The sequence below is a fragment of the Parus major genome, chromosome 1 (assembly GCF_001522545.3).
Source record: "Parus major isolate Abel chromosome 1, Parus_major1.1, whole genome shotgun sequence".
Taxonomy (NCBI): domain Eukaryota; kingdom Metazoa; phylum Chordata; class Aves; order Passeriformes; family Paridae; genus Parus; species Parus major.
The window spans coordinates 108,906,647-108,923,312 of NC_031768.1; the positions used below are offsets into that span (position 1 = coordinate 108,906,647).

General features: G+C 45.8%; 2 protein-coding genes across 3 annotated transcripts in view; one reads left to right on the forward strand and one right to left on the reverse strand.

Moving 5' to 3' along the window:
* The first annotated feature begins 380 nt into the window (after window positions 1–380).
* TIMMDC1 (translocase of inner mitochondrial membrane domain containing 1) lies at window positions 381–7,503 on the forward strand. Its single transcript, XM_015642211.3, has 7 exons — window positions 381–505; window positions 616–781; window positions 2,026–2,114; window positions 4,138–4,205; window positions 5,080–5,158; window positions 6,156–6,266; window positions 6,665–7,503. The coding sequence occupies exons 1-7, from the start codon at window positions 411–413 to the stop codon at window positions 6,744–6,746; spliced, it is 690 nt and encodes a 229-aa protein (XP_015497697.1). The 5' UTR covers window positions 381–410; the 3' UTR covers window positions 6,747–7,503.
* A 1,648-nt stretch (window positions 7,504–9,151) lies between these two features.
* The window catches only part of CD80 (CD80 molecule), a 22,669-nt gene continuing 15,154 nt past the window's right edge, over window positions 9,152–16,666 (reverse strand). For both annotated transcript variants that reach the window (XM_015642188.3, XM_015642198.3), the window contains exons 5-7: window positions 15,908–16,033; window positions 13,080–13,203; window positions 9,152–11,553 (exon numbers count right to left, since the gene is read on the reverse strand). In XM_015642188.3, coding sequence (XP_015497674.1) covers window positions 13,097–13,203; window positions 15,908–16,033 — 233 coding nt within the window. In that variant the 3' untranslated portion in view covers window positions 9,152–11,553; window positions 13,080–13,096. The remainder of the gene's footprint in view (window positions 11,554–13,079; window positions 13,204–15,907; window positions 16,034–16,666) is intronic.

Genomic DNA, 16,666 nt, shown 5'->3' on the forward strand with positions numbered 1-16,666 from the left:
GTCCTTGATGGTTTATGACCCCTAAGACACGACAGCTGCAGTCAAGCCAGGAATGCCCCCTCAGCCTTCCCCGAGGGTCGGGGGAATTCACCACAGAGTGAGCAGTTTAAGGGAGACAATGAGCACCATGAGAGGCGCCATCTCACCGTGCAGCATTTGCCTCTTAGCTCGGGGCTGTACCCCTCTGTCCAATGCGAACCGGGCATCGCAGCCCCCAAAACTCAGCTCCCCTCTGGGGGGTGTGGAGGGGGGAGACAAACCTGGCCCTGCACAGATGGGAAAATGTTTGGAGTCATTAATCAGTAATAATGCAGTCTCTTATGCGAGCCGAGCCGAGCGGTTCCGAGCCGAGCCGAGCGGTGCCCCGCCGGGCCGCAGGGGGCGCTGCCGCCGCTGCCGCCGGTCCGGCCATGGCGGAGCTCCCCGGCGCTCAGGTGGCGGCGGGCCGCCCCTCACCGCTGCCGCAGACGGGCTGGGAGCGGCTCAGCGAGCTCTGGCGGCGAGAGTGAGCGCCGGGCTGGGTTCGGGTGGGCTGGGCCGGGCTGGCTCTGCGGGGCTGTGTGATGGCGGTCCCGCCGTGCCGACCCCGCGCCCACGGCTGCCCTTGCCTTGCAGCGAGCAGCAGCAGTTCCCGGAGGAGACGGTGAACATCGCCAAGTCGGCGTTCACGGCAGGGCTGGTGGGCTGGATCTACGGGGGGCTGCCCGCCTTCATCAGCGCCCGCAAGGCCTTCATCGAGGGCAGCCACGGCGAGATCTTCCAGAACCGCGCCGATGCCGTGGTACGGGCCGGGGGTGCGCGGGGGAGCGCCGGGCACCGCCCGCCCCCGGGAGGCCTCGGCCTTGGGAAGGCTCCGGCGGTGGAAGTTGCCCTTGGAGGCGCCGTGTGGGGTGACACCGGAGCCCGCAGGAGGCCGTGTGGCCTCGTGTTCGTGGGAGGCGTGTGTTAGCCTGGTTTTGGTACAAAAAGTTCGCTGGGAGTGTGTGAGTGCGTGCAGCCGCGCCGGTCGGCGGCTGCGGGAATTAGCGGCACCCCGTTACCGAAATTGCACGCGATTAACTTCAGAAAAGTGTCCTTCGTTAGACAGAAGGCTGGAAACAAAGTTTTACCGGTCTGTTAAATGGCTGATTACTATGTCTCGAAATTTTAAATTTTACTGTGCTGACAGGAGATTTCATAGTATCAGACTGTGATTGTACTCTTGTCTTATTAATGTGAGTCATTTTTGGACCATTTAAAATTCTCTTAGAACAACTGCACAACAAAGAACATTTGTGACATTTTATAGACGTATTTGAACTTCCAGGTGTTTGTTATTCAATTAAAGTGTTGGTTACCTGGATTATGAGGAAGGAAACTCCTTTAAAAATCTGCCTGTTGTAAATTTTGCATCACCTAAAATTAGATTTGGCCCCTCATGTGGTGACTGGCTAATTACCACTGCCTGGCTTCGCTCTGGTGACTCTCTGGTATATCTGAACCCAAGCTAAGCACCTACACCACAAGCACTGGAAGAGAAAATTTACTTACTTTCATGGTAATAACTGCAACATTTGTAATTTTTTGTGAAGCTTCTGTTTATCACATATTTTAAAATCCTCAAACTTTTAAGAGCCAGTGTTAAATGGCAGAGCTTGATGGTATCTTAATATTTAATGTAGGTGGTTATTATTTACTGACTTATTTATTGATGATTATTATTTATTAATATTTGTGAACTCATAAAATGAAGTAGTTTCTAGTTTTTCTGTCTTCTCCATAGATGCTTTCCTGTACTGTCCTCAAAAAGCCCTTCCAGTCCATCCAGATGTCTTTCAGCATCAGGATTAGAAAGACCAGTTGACATTCCAAGCTGGAATTGATTCTTAGTTCTCCTGTTGGTGGCTGGGAGCAGCTTTTCCTCCGAAAGTGTCAGGCTGGATCAGAGTTGGGGTCCCAAGGGACATCAGTCCCATGAGCTGGCTTGCAGCGTGCTGGCAGGAGGAGGGGGCTGTGACCTGTGCCATGTCCTCTCTGTCCCCTCAGCAATCCGCACACCGTGCTGGTCTCCGCAGTTTCATCCGCTACGGCTGGCGCTGGAGCTGGAGGGTCGCGGCTTTCACCATGATATTCAAGTGAGTGTTTGTTTCCTGATGGCAGAGGGAGCACAGCTGCCTTGTGCTTGTCCTTCAGCACCAGTGGCCAAGAGCTTTCCGTGCCAGCAGTGCCCACAGCTCTGGTGATTGATTGAGGCTCCTGGTGTTGCCTTAACGTGAGTCTGGTTGATCAGCCAGGAGCGTGGAGAGGGTTTAACCTTTTAGAATTGCCCCAGAATGCTCATCTACTAATGAATCAACACAAAGGCTAAATGTGGAAAAGCCCTGATTGTATATCTAATTCCTGGTGTTACTGACTTGAATACTCTTCTTCCCTGTCTTGACAGCTGCTTTCTGCTTTTGCTTCATCTCTTTTTGTGCTTTTTCTCTGAGGGAGTGTTGAAGCTTGTTGGCAGTTTCAGGAAGTGTTTTCTAACCCACACTGATTTTTGTCCTTTCTGCTATGTCTCATTACTCCTAGTTTGTATATGCTGGCGGTACTCCTACTTTGTATCCACTGCTGTTACTCACAAATCTTTGTTCTTGTCCTCAGACACTTGCAGAGGATTCCCTTGTTCTTGAGCTGAGTATCAGACCTAACAGTTCTATGTACCTGTTTAAGCTTTCAGATTTTTCCTACACACACAGCATCAATGCAGAGAGTGTTCTGCTGCCCTGATTTTCTTCCTTGGCTGTTTCAGTGCACTCATGGCAATAGAACATCAAACTAAGCATGGTCTTCTAAGCAATATCCTTTTAAATTAGAAATGCCTCCTTCTCTGTTGTTCAAACTAGTAAATTTATAAATTTAAACCTGCATTGATTCTCTCTGCAGGTATGTTCTGTTTAAATTCACCTGCTTTTAAGATCCCACAGTATTGACTGGAATTATTTTATATTTCTGTCTCCCTAATTTTTTTGTTCCTTTCTGAACTTCTTTCTCACCATCTCTTGTTTTTTGCTCTGGATTCCTTTAGTTTAGTATCTGTTTTTAGGCTTAGTTACCATGCTGTTTGCTTTCTTTCCTGGAGCTTTTGATTTCTTTGAGTTTTCCTGGATTTCTTTGGATTTGATATGTAACCTCGTCATCTTCCACCAGGTGTCTCTCCTGCAGTCAGATCAGCTCCTTTTTCACCAGCCCTTTGGAAAAGGTTCTGAACAAAGCTATCCGCTGCTCAACGTGGTTTCTGTAAAGCCCAAGTTGAAAACTTCATCCTGCAGTTGTGAAAACTTTAAGTTTCACAATTAAAACCCAAATTGTTTGGGTTTGTCTGTGTTGGGAAGGAGAAGAGGATTGCTGTTGGCTTGTCATTGTCATGCAGGAGGCTGGGGATTATGTGGCTGCTGGACTGAGAACAGTGTTTTGGGACTTAGCTGATGTTTTAGGAGGAGTTGGTTTACCTACCCCAGAGGGAAATCTGGTGCCACAAGAGTAGGTGACCCTGCTGATGTCACGAGTGTGACTTAGGCTGTTTACTGGGGACTGTTTATAAGGCAAGATTTTACTGACACATGGATCAGCTTCTGAAGTAAATGTCCTGCATCCAGACTGACTGATAGGACTTCTTCATTGCTCAAATTCTTTTATCCTTGGCTAATTATATGTTCCTAGGCACTAGAACAGGTAGTTCTGAGAAACTGTGGATGCCCCATCCCTGGAGGTATTCAAGACCAGGCTGAATGGAGCTCTGAGCATCTGGTCCAGTGGAAGGTGCCCCTGCCTGCAGTGAGGGCTTGGAACTGGGTGATCTTTAACATCACTTCCAGCCTAAACCATTCTGATTCTATGGTGGGAAAGAAAAATCTTTGATTAAAAAAAAAGGAGGAGTATCTCAGATCCAGTTCAGGAACTCTGATACTCCCTGGCCTGTGTCTCTGCAGCTGCCTGTAGTAAAGTCACAGAAGCATGGCTGGCATGTGTGTGCTCTGAACAGACGGGCAAGCAGGCAGTTAGAGGCAGCCTGAGGGCTGGCTTAATGAAATCCAGCTTTATTCCAGGCTGTGTTTTGCTACCTCTCTTTTTCCATGTGCAGCTTCTGACTTCTGTGCCTTACCTTTGCAGCATGGTGAGCACGGGCCTGTCAGCATACCGCGATAAAACCACCATCAGTAATTTTGCTGCAGCAGGAGGTAAGAGTGCTGTTACCTTGTATGCTTCTGGTTGGAAGCAAGGGTTGTAGCAGAAAAGCATAACCAAGTATCCACATCCCTTGTGGGGATGGGGCTTGAGCAGCTTCTGTGCTCTTGGGTTTTGCTTCTTGTTCCACTGACTTTGCTGTGTTGTTTGCCTGCTGCATGCCTTTATTTGTAAGAGATATTGATGCACTGCTGAAACCATTGGGAGTTTTGTGTTATATCAGTTCATCTTCAAGATACTTGCTGGAGTATTTTGAAAAAAGTGAAAAATGCTTGTGTGGGGTTAAAGCAATACTTGGTGCATAACCCGTTCTCATAAGTATTTATTTAACAGGGAAAGCATCTTTTATTTCCACTCTTGGTAACAATTCAGCACACTGTTTATAGGCTGTCCTTTTCATGCTAAATTGTGCATGCCCACTTTTGGCAACAGGGCTCTGGGTAAGTGATCTGCTTGTTCAGTTTTACAGGCTTTATTGCCCTTACAGTTGGATACACTTTTTACTGATCTTTCTGCCTTACATGGCAGCTACTATTATTAGCTGTTGTCAAACAGAAAAAAGGGTGAGGATCTCATGCCCCAGCCTAGAGAGAGCTTGGTTTTACTTTTATAGATATTTTTGTGGTACAGGAAAAACTTTGGCAGTTTTTCTGAAGCAGAAGGAACTTTGTGCAATGTTTCATGCAGAGGCCATGGTGACTGTCTGGTGAGGGTCTGTCCCACTGGCCATGACACTTGGTTTTTGCTCTGTTAAAAGCAGATGTCAGCTCATGGAGAAGAGAAATGCAGCAAAGCAGCTCCCTGTGTTGATATGAGATGTCTGTGGCGGGGCTATTTCTAGTTTCAGTGGGTTTGTTCTTTTTTTAGCCTTCACAGGAGCCCTGTTCAGAATGCACTTGGGCCTGCAGGGCCTGGCGGGCGGCATCATGTTTGGAACGGCATTTGGGTGAGTTGTGACTGCTGCACACACCGAGCCTGGGATCATGGATGGGGCTACAAGAGCTTCCCTTCCTCTCCTGCCTGGAGGGATTTTCTGTATCTCTCTTGGGACCTCATGATGATCACTTTTCTTCCAACCTTTAAACAGTTTTTCTTTTTTAGTTTGTTTCTTGTTTTGCTGCTCCCAGTAGTGAGAGCTCAATGCTCTCAGTAGAGCATCTTATTTGCTGTTGTTTACTTATTAGAGGGAACAACATAGGCTCCACCAAAGCTAAAATGTGAAGCAGCAGCCATTAGGAAACACTGAGGGAGTAGCTGCATGGCTGGGCTGTAAGGTGACACATGTCTTCATGTGTGTTTTGCAGCCATGAATCCCCTAAAGTTCCCTGGGGCATGGAGGAACCTATGGTTCTCTCTCAGAGGCTCTGTGCTTCTGGACAATTACCTCTAACTCAGGAGAAATATGACTTTTCATATTTCTTCTCAAAGTGCTGACCTGTAAATAGCCCCATAAGTGAATCTGGGGATCCTACCTGAAGAAGAATGAGCTTTATTTGTGCTGCTTGGCACCATCAAGATGGTGTGAGCTGTGGGCATGCCTGGAAGCAGCCTAGGGAGCTTTACCTGTGAAAACTCAAGTACTTCCAGAGCTGGATAGAAGCTGAGCAGGAGTGTCCCTGTCTGAAATATGGTTTAGGTGTCCTATGGGTTCTTCATAGAGCACCACAAATGCTTCCACCCCTTTGTCCTATATGTGCTTGTCAATGAGTAAATTCAAAGTATGTTATCACAGGGTCTCCAGTGAGTCACGGCTGAAGAGAGGCTGTGGTTGATGGGTGACAGTAGAACAGGAAGGAGTACCTTAGTCTGTGGTGTGATGTGATTTTTGGGGAATGTGACGCTCCCCTCATGCGGCATGTGGCCGCTGCATGCTCCTTTTGCTGATGCTGGAGAGTTATTGCTGTTGTGTGTCCCCTTGGTGACTTCTCTGCTTCCTCCTTCAGGGTTCCTGCAGGAGGCCTCCTAATAGCAATGTATGGCTTGGCTGGTGAGACCCTGCAGGAGAAGAGGAATCGTGAGCGCAGGGAGCTGTACGAACAGAAGCTGGCAGAGTGGTGAGGAACAGCTCTGCCCCTTCCAGTCATGGACTGGAGGAGGGTGTCTGGGGCTGTGTGTTCAAACATTTAGAGAAACCACGACACACTAGGCTTTCTAAATCTCAGTTCTTCTCTTGGTTGTTGGTGGTGTTCACATACCAGTCTTAGAACTGCTGATTTAGTCTTCCCAGTCTTTCCTTCACTGCTGCCTTCTTTCTATCCCTGTTAAAGAGAGGAAAAGAAGGAGGATAGCTGAAGGCTTGGGGGAAGAAAGGCCATGACACTGGTCATGTGAATTGCTGAAACTTACTCACTAATTCTAGGAGAAATTTTCAAGAGCTTGGATTCTGCAGTGATGTCTCTGTCTGGAGGACACAGGCGTAAAATTTGTTTGCACTCTCTCTTCTCTCCTTTAGGGAATCCAGGCTCAGTATGACTGAAATCTTAGGCCAAACAGAAAACAATGCCCAGGGAAGACCAGAGACGGAGAGAGCATGAGAACTGAAGAGTTACTGAGTCTTTCCCAGATCTCTGTTGTAAGAAGCTACACAGCATTTTGATCCTGCTTGTGAAAGCTTTCAGTCAAAGGATCATGGGAGTTGTGAATGCAGTTGTATCCTGTGAAAAAGTGTTTTGCTGAAAACATTGTACAGGGATGGATATCACTGCACAAAGAGCTTGGCAGCGCCAAACCTGTTCCACCTGAGAAGGTGGAAATACAGACTTTACAGACCAGAAAATGTCACCTAGCTTTGGCAGGAAGTGGAGGCTCCAGAGCCTCATCTAGGACCCATTTCACTGCTGGAAATGTCCAAACCACTAGTGATGTAGAAATATTCAAGATAAAGGTGCCTATAAATGGTTTGTGTGCTAAAAGTCCCCTGATTCCAAAAGTTAACTATGCCCTGGTGAAAGCTGTTCTTCAGACAGTGCTTAAAGAACTTGCTGATGGTGGTTTCTTACTTGGCTGCTACAGTATTTGGGGTATTTTGCAGTCAGTGTGGAGGAAAGGTGGAGGAGCTGGGAATTATATGGAAATACCCTGAAAAAAGCATGTTTTGGATTCCTCAACAGAAGCCTGGGGGAGCCACAGAAAACATGTCTTATTTCTCGTGATGATGGTGGAAGACTTGGCACTGTGGACAGTTTTAACAATAAAAAGGCCTCTAATTTCATTTGAAAGTTGGAAATCAGGGGATTTCCTTTGGGGGAAATGTGGTTTAAGACACTTAATAAAGCCATCCAGCAGTGGTGACTGTGTCCATAAGCTCTTTGTATCAGTACAGCAGGTACTTTATGCTAGTAGTGTTGGTACTAGAGGAGCATCCTTGAGTGACATTCCTTGAGAAGAGCTCTGAGATCCCACCAGACATTCCTCTACCCAGGCAGTAACAAAGGCAAGAGCCACGAGAGTGTCAGCTCTATTATTTTGTTGCAGATAAACTGTTAAGTCAGAGCTGTTACCTGTGGGTGGTGCTGGAGTTACTCTAAAATGGTCTGTACTCAGAAGGGTGAGGTGGCCCATCACTGTTCCCACAAACCAGGAGATCAGAATTCTTGTTCCCTTTCTTTGTTGGAATTTTTTCTCCTACTGAAAGGAATTACAGGATTTTCAGGTGTTCTTCTCATAAGAAAAGAATGTATTCTGGTTGAATGCTTCTCCATATAATTACTGTTGATTGAAATACGAACAGTCGATCCCAGAGTGTATTCCACCCACCCAAAGCAGATTTTTGGCACAGTTTGCTTTCAAGAAGGTGTTGTGTTTTCTGACTCCTGAAGTGAGCATTTAATTTTTTTAAACACCCCAGTGTAGCTCATTTTTCCATTGAAGAAATGTGTATTTCAGGGTTGTCATCAACCAGCTCTGATTTTCCCTTTCTGTGTGTAAGTGAAGGATCTGCATAAGCAGAGGTATGGATATATCTTTCCATCTTTCCTCAAAGCTCTGCATGTGTTGGTGATAGTAATGGTGTTGTTATTGGCACCCCCCAAAAAAAGGAAATGGGCCTTTCTAAGTCACATTTTTGCCATTGTGCTTACACAGCGATGTCTTATCTTCTTTTTTATCTTCATTTTTATCTTCTTGCTATTACATCCCCACCCAATATCCCACACTCTTATCTGTACAGCAGCTCTGATGACATTTAGCTGTGCCATTGCTCTGTCTCTATTCCTGTTTGGTGGTATTTGATGTGATGCCTGAAGAATACTAATTTTCCTGTGCCTGACCATTGATGCAGGGATGGGAGGGAAAGCAGAGCCAAGGTGTAGCAGTTGTGTGGATTTTCTGTCTGTTCAAGGGAGGGCTGCTACATGTTCTTACGCTGCCTATTAGCCAGGGGAAGCAGAGACTTCAGCTACACTCAAGATTAGCAGGCATTTGTTTCTCAGTTTTCTGCTGAATTTAGTTCCCTGCACTTCTTACTTCTTAGACTCCCAAATGGTTCAGAGTTTGTTTTTTACATACACCTGTAAGGAATTCTTCACATTCCCACTCCCTCCATCCCCAGCAAAAGCACAGCATTGAAATTACTGACCCTCCACTTTCAGAGTAGGTAACCCAAGTAGTAAGGGTGCAGTGAGAAGGCCTTATACTGCATTTTGTTTTTGCAGAGAACCTCCTGTTTTGAGGGAGAAGGATGATCTGTAGCTAAATGGCTCAGGTAACCCCTGGCAGTGACAGATGTGAGGGGTGTGGAAGTCACAAGTTGGGTTACCTGAGTGTCATTTTGTCACTGCTGTTGGCACACAGAGCTGTGGCTTGATGCCAGCTGTACCTGGTACAGCTTTGTCAACAGCTGCATCACCTACCTGGATGCTGTGAAATGGTGGATAACATGAGTAACAGAGGTTCTACTCAGTGCATAGACAGACATCTTTTATTACTGAGGAAAGGAAACTGAGTTTACCATTTATTTTTTAATACAATGAAAGGAGGAACCCCAGGAAACAACATTATATACAAAACACCCATGGTAAACAGCAGCTCACTTGCTACAATGACGCAGATAAGAAGCTGAGAAGGTCTCACAGAAACCATTTGTATGCAATTCACTGAATACAGCATAAAGCAATAGAAAATATGATCCAGAGTACTATTGCTTAATGAAAAATGAACCAAATAACCTGCCCATCAAGCATATAAAAATAACCTGATGCTGGCCATATTTGTCAGGGAATTTTTTTGTTTCTTTTAGAAGGAGTTACTGAAAGCGTTACTGGAATCTGTGGTGATGTAGAGAGGTTTGGCACACTGCAAAAGACAAGCCCTTCTCTGGGAGGCTGCACAGTCACCAGCCAGGAGCAGAAGTAGAGAGAGCATGGGATAGTGAGAGGGAGAACATGCTGGTACAACTGGCAGAGCTGTGGTGTGGCTGGCAAGGTGCAATTGCAGTGTGGCTGTGGGGAAGAAGAGTGTTGGAAATCAGCAAAACTGGAAGTGAATGCCAAGAGACAGTGGTCAGCCTGCAAGGAGCTGGTGGTTTGTGCTGGAACAAGCATAGGCTGAAAGAACAGGCAACCATCACTCATGCACCAAGTCCTGCCTTTTGGACACAGCCTGATTTCTGTCACTCGTGTTCTGTTTGCAACCAGAACACACAAGTGCAATTGTTTTCTTATCCCCCAGTTTACCTTCTTTCCTCTGTCAAAAACTCCTCTGTAAGAATGTTCTGAAGTTCCCATTACACTTGGTACAGTGGGAAAGCAGTAAAAAGGTGATGGCACAGCATGACTCTGCAGGAGTAGAAAGGGAGCATTGTCTATTTTTTACTTAATCTCAGAGCTCAGTATCCTCTAAACCACTTTTAATCCTGTTTTTTTCCAGCAGTTTCTCAATATGTACCAAGTAGAAAAGAAATGAAATGGATGGACTATGTCTTTGCTGTGTTCTAGGAAGATAAGCAGCTCAAGTGACAACACATCCCACAAAGAGGATGGCATTGTGCCTTCAGACTTTGGTTTGCCCTGATAATGTGGATGGAACAGTGAGGAAATGGGTACAGCTTGCAGAGCAAAAGGGAAAAACATTCCAGTCAAACTCAGGGCAGAGTTAGGTTAGTAGGCAGAGTTGCTTAGGAAGCTTATTGGCGGTTGGGGCATTTTCCTCCATTCCCCTCAAAATGAGAAACCATTTTTTCCTACACAGTAGGCAAGAATGTCACCTGGATCCGATGAGTCCTGTCCAATGTTAGCATCCTGTAGGGAAATTCCTTCTAGTCCTGGCTGGGTACAGAGAACACGGGCAGAAAGCAGCAACGTTCAGTGCAAAGTAAATATCCTTACGTTGCTGTGAGAAACACCCAAAAATCTGCAGAGCTTTCCCTATCCAGTATCCCATGGCAGATGTACACACAGAAGCAGACCCATGTTTATAAAGCAAGGCCCCGAGTTACATTTGATCACAGTAGCTACACACGAGATCACCACTGGCTGCCACACAATTTCCAATGGGGCTTTACAGGTGTGGGTGGGAAGGAATGCACGTGAAAACTTGGCCATGTGTGCGCACAGGCTGTGTGCCCTCCCACAGCAACTGAATGGAGGAGCTGTGCCTCAGTGCTTGGGTTGGCAAGGCTGTCCTTTCAGGAGAGAAAGGTTATGAGAACTTTTGCCACCGCAGTGGATAAGCAATATTAATGAGCTCTTAGGAGTGCTGTCAGCGTGTGTAACATTCCCTAGAAAGTCTTGTAGCACTGCAAAGAAGCATGAGGCACATAGACTCACTTCCAAAGTGTCTTTTTCTCATGAAAAAATGTGTCCACTGTTGCCTCTTTAGGGGATAAGGGGTGTGTATCTGTAATGGTCGAGACCAAATCCAAAATCTTCCAGCAGGGAGAACAGATACCTGTGTGAGGCTGAATATAAAATAAGTTTTAGCTTCTCCCACTTGCAACATGGAGACACAAACAGAAGAGATTGCAGGTCAGGATCTGGGGTCTCCCAAAGGGCAGCTCCGTGTTACTGAAGGGGTAGGTGGGCATGGGCTCCCTGCTGGGCTCTGCAGGCCCCTCATTCTCACAGAGGCAGCATCAAGCCAGAGGTTCCTGAAGTCTCGTCCTGGTGTGCCACCGATGACATCCTTCTGTCCCGCTGCAGGAACACGGAGGGTCCTCTCAGCTGGAATCCCAGCGACCTGGATGCAAGGAAGGCACGGCACAGGCAGGGTTTGCATTCCCTTCGCAGGAGGTTGTGCTGTCAGCCGTGGTGAGCAGTTTGCTGCTGCTGCCACCCCCTCGCAGAGAGCCAAAGGGTCCGTGCAGCAAGCATCGCTGTACAGTGTGGAGTCTGCTGTGCATCGAACCTGAGGAAAAGATTTCACTGGGGTTTGTTTTTTGTTTTTCACACCTTAAATGTTCCCCAGGAACGCTGCAGAGCCGACGAACAGGTATCAGCTGCGGGAGCCCTCCACAAGAGGGCTCCTGGTCCCTAAATCCGGAGCTGTTTGGAGCGGGCAGTGCAGCCAGCTGCAGCCTGGCCCAGAGCTTCCTGCAAAACCCTCGGGAACGGAGGGAGGATGACTTAATGAACGTGATTCCCTATTTAAGCAGCAGTAGGACATGGCTCGGTGCATCACGAGATGGCAGTCAGGCACTGAGGAAGCACAGCTTCCATCCCAGTCCACAGAGAGCAGCTGTCCTAGGCAATGGAGTCGGGAAGCACCAGCTTCCAGCTACACCAGCTACAGGAAAACCTTGGCAAACTTTTATAATTAAAAAAATGGGTTTATTCTGTAGGTGAACTCCTGCCACTCCCATCCCAAAACTCCCCAAAATTCTTGCTAACCAAGGCTCTAGTATCTGTTCCAGACAGGGCCTTCCCCAGAGGAAAAACATCACTAGGCGGTCAGGTTTGGAAATGAGACAAGTAGCCCAAATGAGAGTTTCCCCTCCTTTCCATCTCAAAACTATTAAACTTCTAGATTCTGCAGTGCACAGTTTGACAAAGTCGTGACTTCCAGGACCCCACAGCTGTTGCTCTAGGGCATTACCCTGGCAATTCCTCAGGCATTACCCTGGCAATTCCTCAGGCATTACCCTGGCAATTCCTCAGGCATCACCCTGGCAATTCCTCAGGCATTACCCTGGCAATTCCGCATGCTGCGGTGAGAGCAGGAGATGCAGTCACCTGGATAATGATGTGAATAAAAACAGTTAGCTGCTAATCTTCCCTTAAGTCTCTTCACTTAAGTGTCTTTTTGGAGGACACAGCCCTGAAAACTGCTGAGCTTTCAAGCCAAAGCAAATATAATCCTTTGTAATCATAAAACCTTGGCAAACCAGATTTCCCCAGCCCATCTTTTGTAGCATCCCATTATCGAAAGTAACTCCTTTTAAAATATGAATGTTTTCTGGGCAAGTTTGAGGGAGGAAACTTTTCCTTCTCCTTTCCTCCAGCTGCTGAAGGGAATGGACACATCTCAGAATTAGAGGGGCATGTCTGATCATACTGGGAAAGCTGGAATTGTTCTTTTCTTCCTCCCTCCCTTACCACCATTTGCTCAATCCTCAATTTCTATCATCAGTGATGTTAAGGCATCAAATCAGGCACATGGCTCACAGGGAATCGGCCAGAACCTCTGCGGGGTGAAGCCATATGTGGCACCTGAGGTAGGGATGAATAATTCACAAATGAGCCCAACAGGACAGGCACTAAAAGACTGCCCAGTGTTTATTTGGGAAGCCCATAAAATGAGTACAGGGGCAATGGCAGGGGATGTCACTGCAGATCCTGACAGCTGGATGACATGGGGTGTTTTGAGCTAACATTGCACAAGCATTTAATACTATTTGAGAAACAGTTTTGCCAAGAGAAGAGTGAAAAAACTACCTGCAAATGTGATCTGGTCATACAGAAGATGTTTCAGCTGTCCCTTTAGAGCTCGTGGGTGCCTTTGTATATTCTTTCACGCCCTCATCCACCAAATCCTGGTGCTTGCAACAGTGAGAACAAACTGAAAAAGAAGATCCCTTGTTATTGTATGAATATGGTCATAGTCTGATCTGATAGAAAGCTCTGTTACAAATAAATATTATCTATATAGTGTCATATTGGATAAAACTGCTCTTGTTAGCACAGGGCTGGAACCTCAGTTTGGCACAAAAACAGGTTGCTACATGCTGAGATAAGGTCAGAAGGGAAATAATGATGGTTACATGTCACTAATTGCAGTTTAACTATCGAGTGAAAGAATGCTGGTGTTAAAACCAACAAACTCTTTCAAGTGCTTTAAGAGGATCTCAGATTAAGCAGATCCCCTTAATATCTCACCATCTATGACTGAATTTTAGTAGTTCAAGTTGAATCTTGTGCAACTGCTCGCACAAATTATGCAACGTGAATCCTAAACCATTGTTTAGGTGACCTGTAATCTTGGTGCTTTGTGTTTTCATTCTTAAATTACTGCAAAACAGGTGGGAGCTCCTCAGAGTAGGTGGTTGTGAACCTCAACAAAGCACCTGATTGTTTTAGCCACCACAACAATCAGGCATCTGAAAACTCTTACTTCCGTTTTTCTTTTGCTCTGCTTTTCTGTTCTTCCCTCCCACACTTCAGCTCTTTGAAGCATGGCTTTTTGAGCGCAGAAAGCACTCTTAGCAACTCCTGACTCAGCTTTCCACAGCCCAGAACAACAGAGGTGCTCTCAGACCCATTCTGCACTCCCAGGAGAGCCCTTGAAAGGTGACCTGTAGCAGCACCCACATGAAGCACCCTTAGGGCAGAGGTTTCTCTTCCCAGACAGGTGGCCATGCACAGCAGCACTGAAATGGGACAGCTACACAAACTGGAAAGCTGGACGGAAGCTCTGGCTTCAGTTTCTTACACTTCTTACAGTTTCTTTTACAGTTTCTTCCATGCCTGGCCTGGAAAGTGGCTGAACCAAATAGCACCACCTGACTCAGCAAATCTATTCCCTGTGCATATTATGGAAGTGGGACTAAAAGGGAAATTCCAGTTAATGCAGCCATGTGCCATGCTGTTTGTAGGTGATTGCATTCTACCACATGGGTCTGCTTTTTACATCTGCTTTAAAAGCAATTCCGTTCTTATATAAAAGGCTATCTCAGAGTGCTCCAGGATCTTGCTAATTTAATGGTAAGGAACCTTTTAATTTCCAGCCTATATTTGTTGAGAGCCAAATCTTCCGATTCCAGTTCATTTTCTCCTATAATTAGAAGTTCATTATACATGCAGCTAACAGCACAGGCTGTGATCAACTGTGATTTTCTTGGTTTCAGCCTGCTTGTTGCTTTCCTGTTGACACAGCCCCAGGGAACAGCAGGGGAGAAGAACAGGCACTGGTGTCATAAGGGCACAAGGGTGGAAAATGAGGAGGTGCACAGGTGTGACCCAGAGTCACTGCCTTCCAGAAGCTTCCTTTCTTTGTGATAAAACACTAAAAGGAAATTAGCCCAGCTTGACTCAATGGTCACGTTGGTTTTTGAAGGGATGTGGTTGATGAAGAGGGGAAAAGAAAAATAATAATGAGACCTCCACACATCTGACTTGGGAGTGAACTTGTCTGAAGTTGAAGTAGAGGTATCACAAGACACAAGCATGGCAAACTTACAGGTATCTGTAAGTGGACTGAGTCCTTGCTGCTCACAAAATGACCTTTTCCAACAGGCAATACCATGGCCAGATGGTGTAAGTGGCCTGAGCATAGAGCCCTCAGTGTGGGATTCTTGTCCCCAGATGTGGCTTCCCCAGTGACCTGACAGAGCTCAGCTGGGTGTTATTTATCCTCATGTGTTGCAAGAGCTGCTGTCATTCTCCAGGACTGCTCTGCAAAGCTGCTCAGAGGGTATGGATAAAGCACCTGCTGCTCCTGCTGACTTTCAATCTTACCTGCCTTTATAAATCTATTAAATGCCTGCCCACATCTTCAGGGATTTTCTGGCAAGGTCAGTTTAGACATGATTAGGAGCAACAGCAAACAGATAGGATTTTTTTCAAGAGAAAAAAGTAAATTACTCAGCTGTCCACTAACCCTGAGATATTTAAGGTCCCCTTTGCCATTGAAAAACTCTTGGAGACTTGTCTGGAGTTACTGAAGACTTCATAAGATGGGACCAGACACTTTACCTGTGCCATTTTTGGCCGCACAAAGAATATAAATCTAACTCTCCTGGTTGGTGTTCTCATAAAAGTAGGACATTGCCATGCTTTCCTGTGGCCCTAACACTAGGTATTTTTGTTACTTTGGCTCAGTGACTTTCTGAGAGATTAAGTAGGGTGTGGAGAGAGATCCTATTTTGAAACTCTCAGTGCTCAGCTGTATCTATCATGATCACCAACATTCTTGGCATTTTAAAGCATCTTAAAGCATCTTAATACATAAAAATGAGCCCTTGTGAACCTCTTCATTATACCTGATTTTGGAAATATTTTGATCTGCTGTCAAAACTCCCTGTCACCTCTTCACCCTCAAACCTGAACTCAAGTGTTGCCTGCACACAAATTGTAGAAAAATCATGAGCTAGACTTAGATTTTGTGACAGTGGATGCTGAAGAGCAAAAAGGAAAAAAAAAAAAAAAAAGGAAATGAGAAAAATAAGAAGGTACAGAAATACCTAGTGTGACAGTAAAGTTTCTATAAATGTGTATCCTACATAGAAACTCCATCAGCACCTTCTTGAAAAAGGAAGTGCACTTACCATGCCTTGGGAGGTATCTTGCTGCCAGGGTGATAGCCAGGAGGAAGGTGATAACGATGATAATTGAAGCAGTAATGACATTATAAGGTGGAGGCGCAGGAGGAACAACACAGTCGTTTGTTTTTTCTGAGGCAGGAGAAATAAAACATTAAAAAAGGGCCCAACATGATATTGGCATTTCCATGTGAGAGCAGGTATGTGAATTTCAGGGGTTCTGGCCAAATTCTAACTCAGCTATTCAGACTGAAAATGGACTTAATAAACAAGCAAACAAAGCTGGCACCTAAATTTCTTCCATTCACCTACATTTGCTATGGGCTGAAATTTTTAACACCACAAATTTTTAATTCCACAGAATTAAAAAAGCTGTGTCTTTGTCCAGAACAGGACTGAGACAGCAAATATTTTAAAACACAAAAGCTGTTTCAGGGAAATGAGCTAGGCTTGGTGGGAAAGCCTGCATTCACAGCTAGAAAATTTCTGTTCTCAATGGTACTCTGCAGTTTTCCTTACTGCTTTAATCAGATTTATGCCTAATTCTTTTCCCTTTGGATCTACAGGTGAAGGAAAATGATGCATTTAACAGTCTAGAATACAATTTTTTCTGCATGGCAAGAACAGTGGCAGAGTTCAGTTTTAGCGTGTCTGGAGACTTTGGCTTTTCACCATTGGAGATGGTGGAAAATCCCATTCTACCACTGGGATTCTAGAGAGAGAGAGAGAGAGAGAGAGAGAGAGAGAGAGAGAGAGAGAGAGAGA

Bases quoted from the DNA above. Each gene is read 5' to 3' on its own strand.
- TIMMDC1 (XM_015642211.3), top strand. From the start codon at position 411: ATGGCGGAGCTCCCCGGCGCTCAGGTGGCGGCGGGCCGCCCCTCACCG. The intron at 5,159-6,155 runs GTGAGTTGTGAC...TTCCTCCTTCAG, and splicing joins ATGTTTGGAACGGCATTTGG to GGTTCCTGCAGGAGGCCTCC. The intron at 6,267-6,664 runs GTGAGGAACAGC...TCTCTCCTTTAG, and splicing joins GAACAGAAGCTGGCAGAGTG to GGAATCCAGGCTCAGTATGA.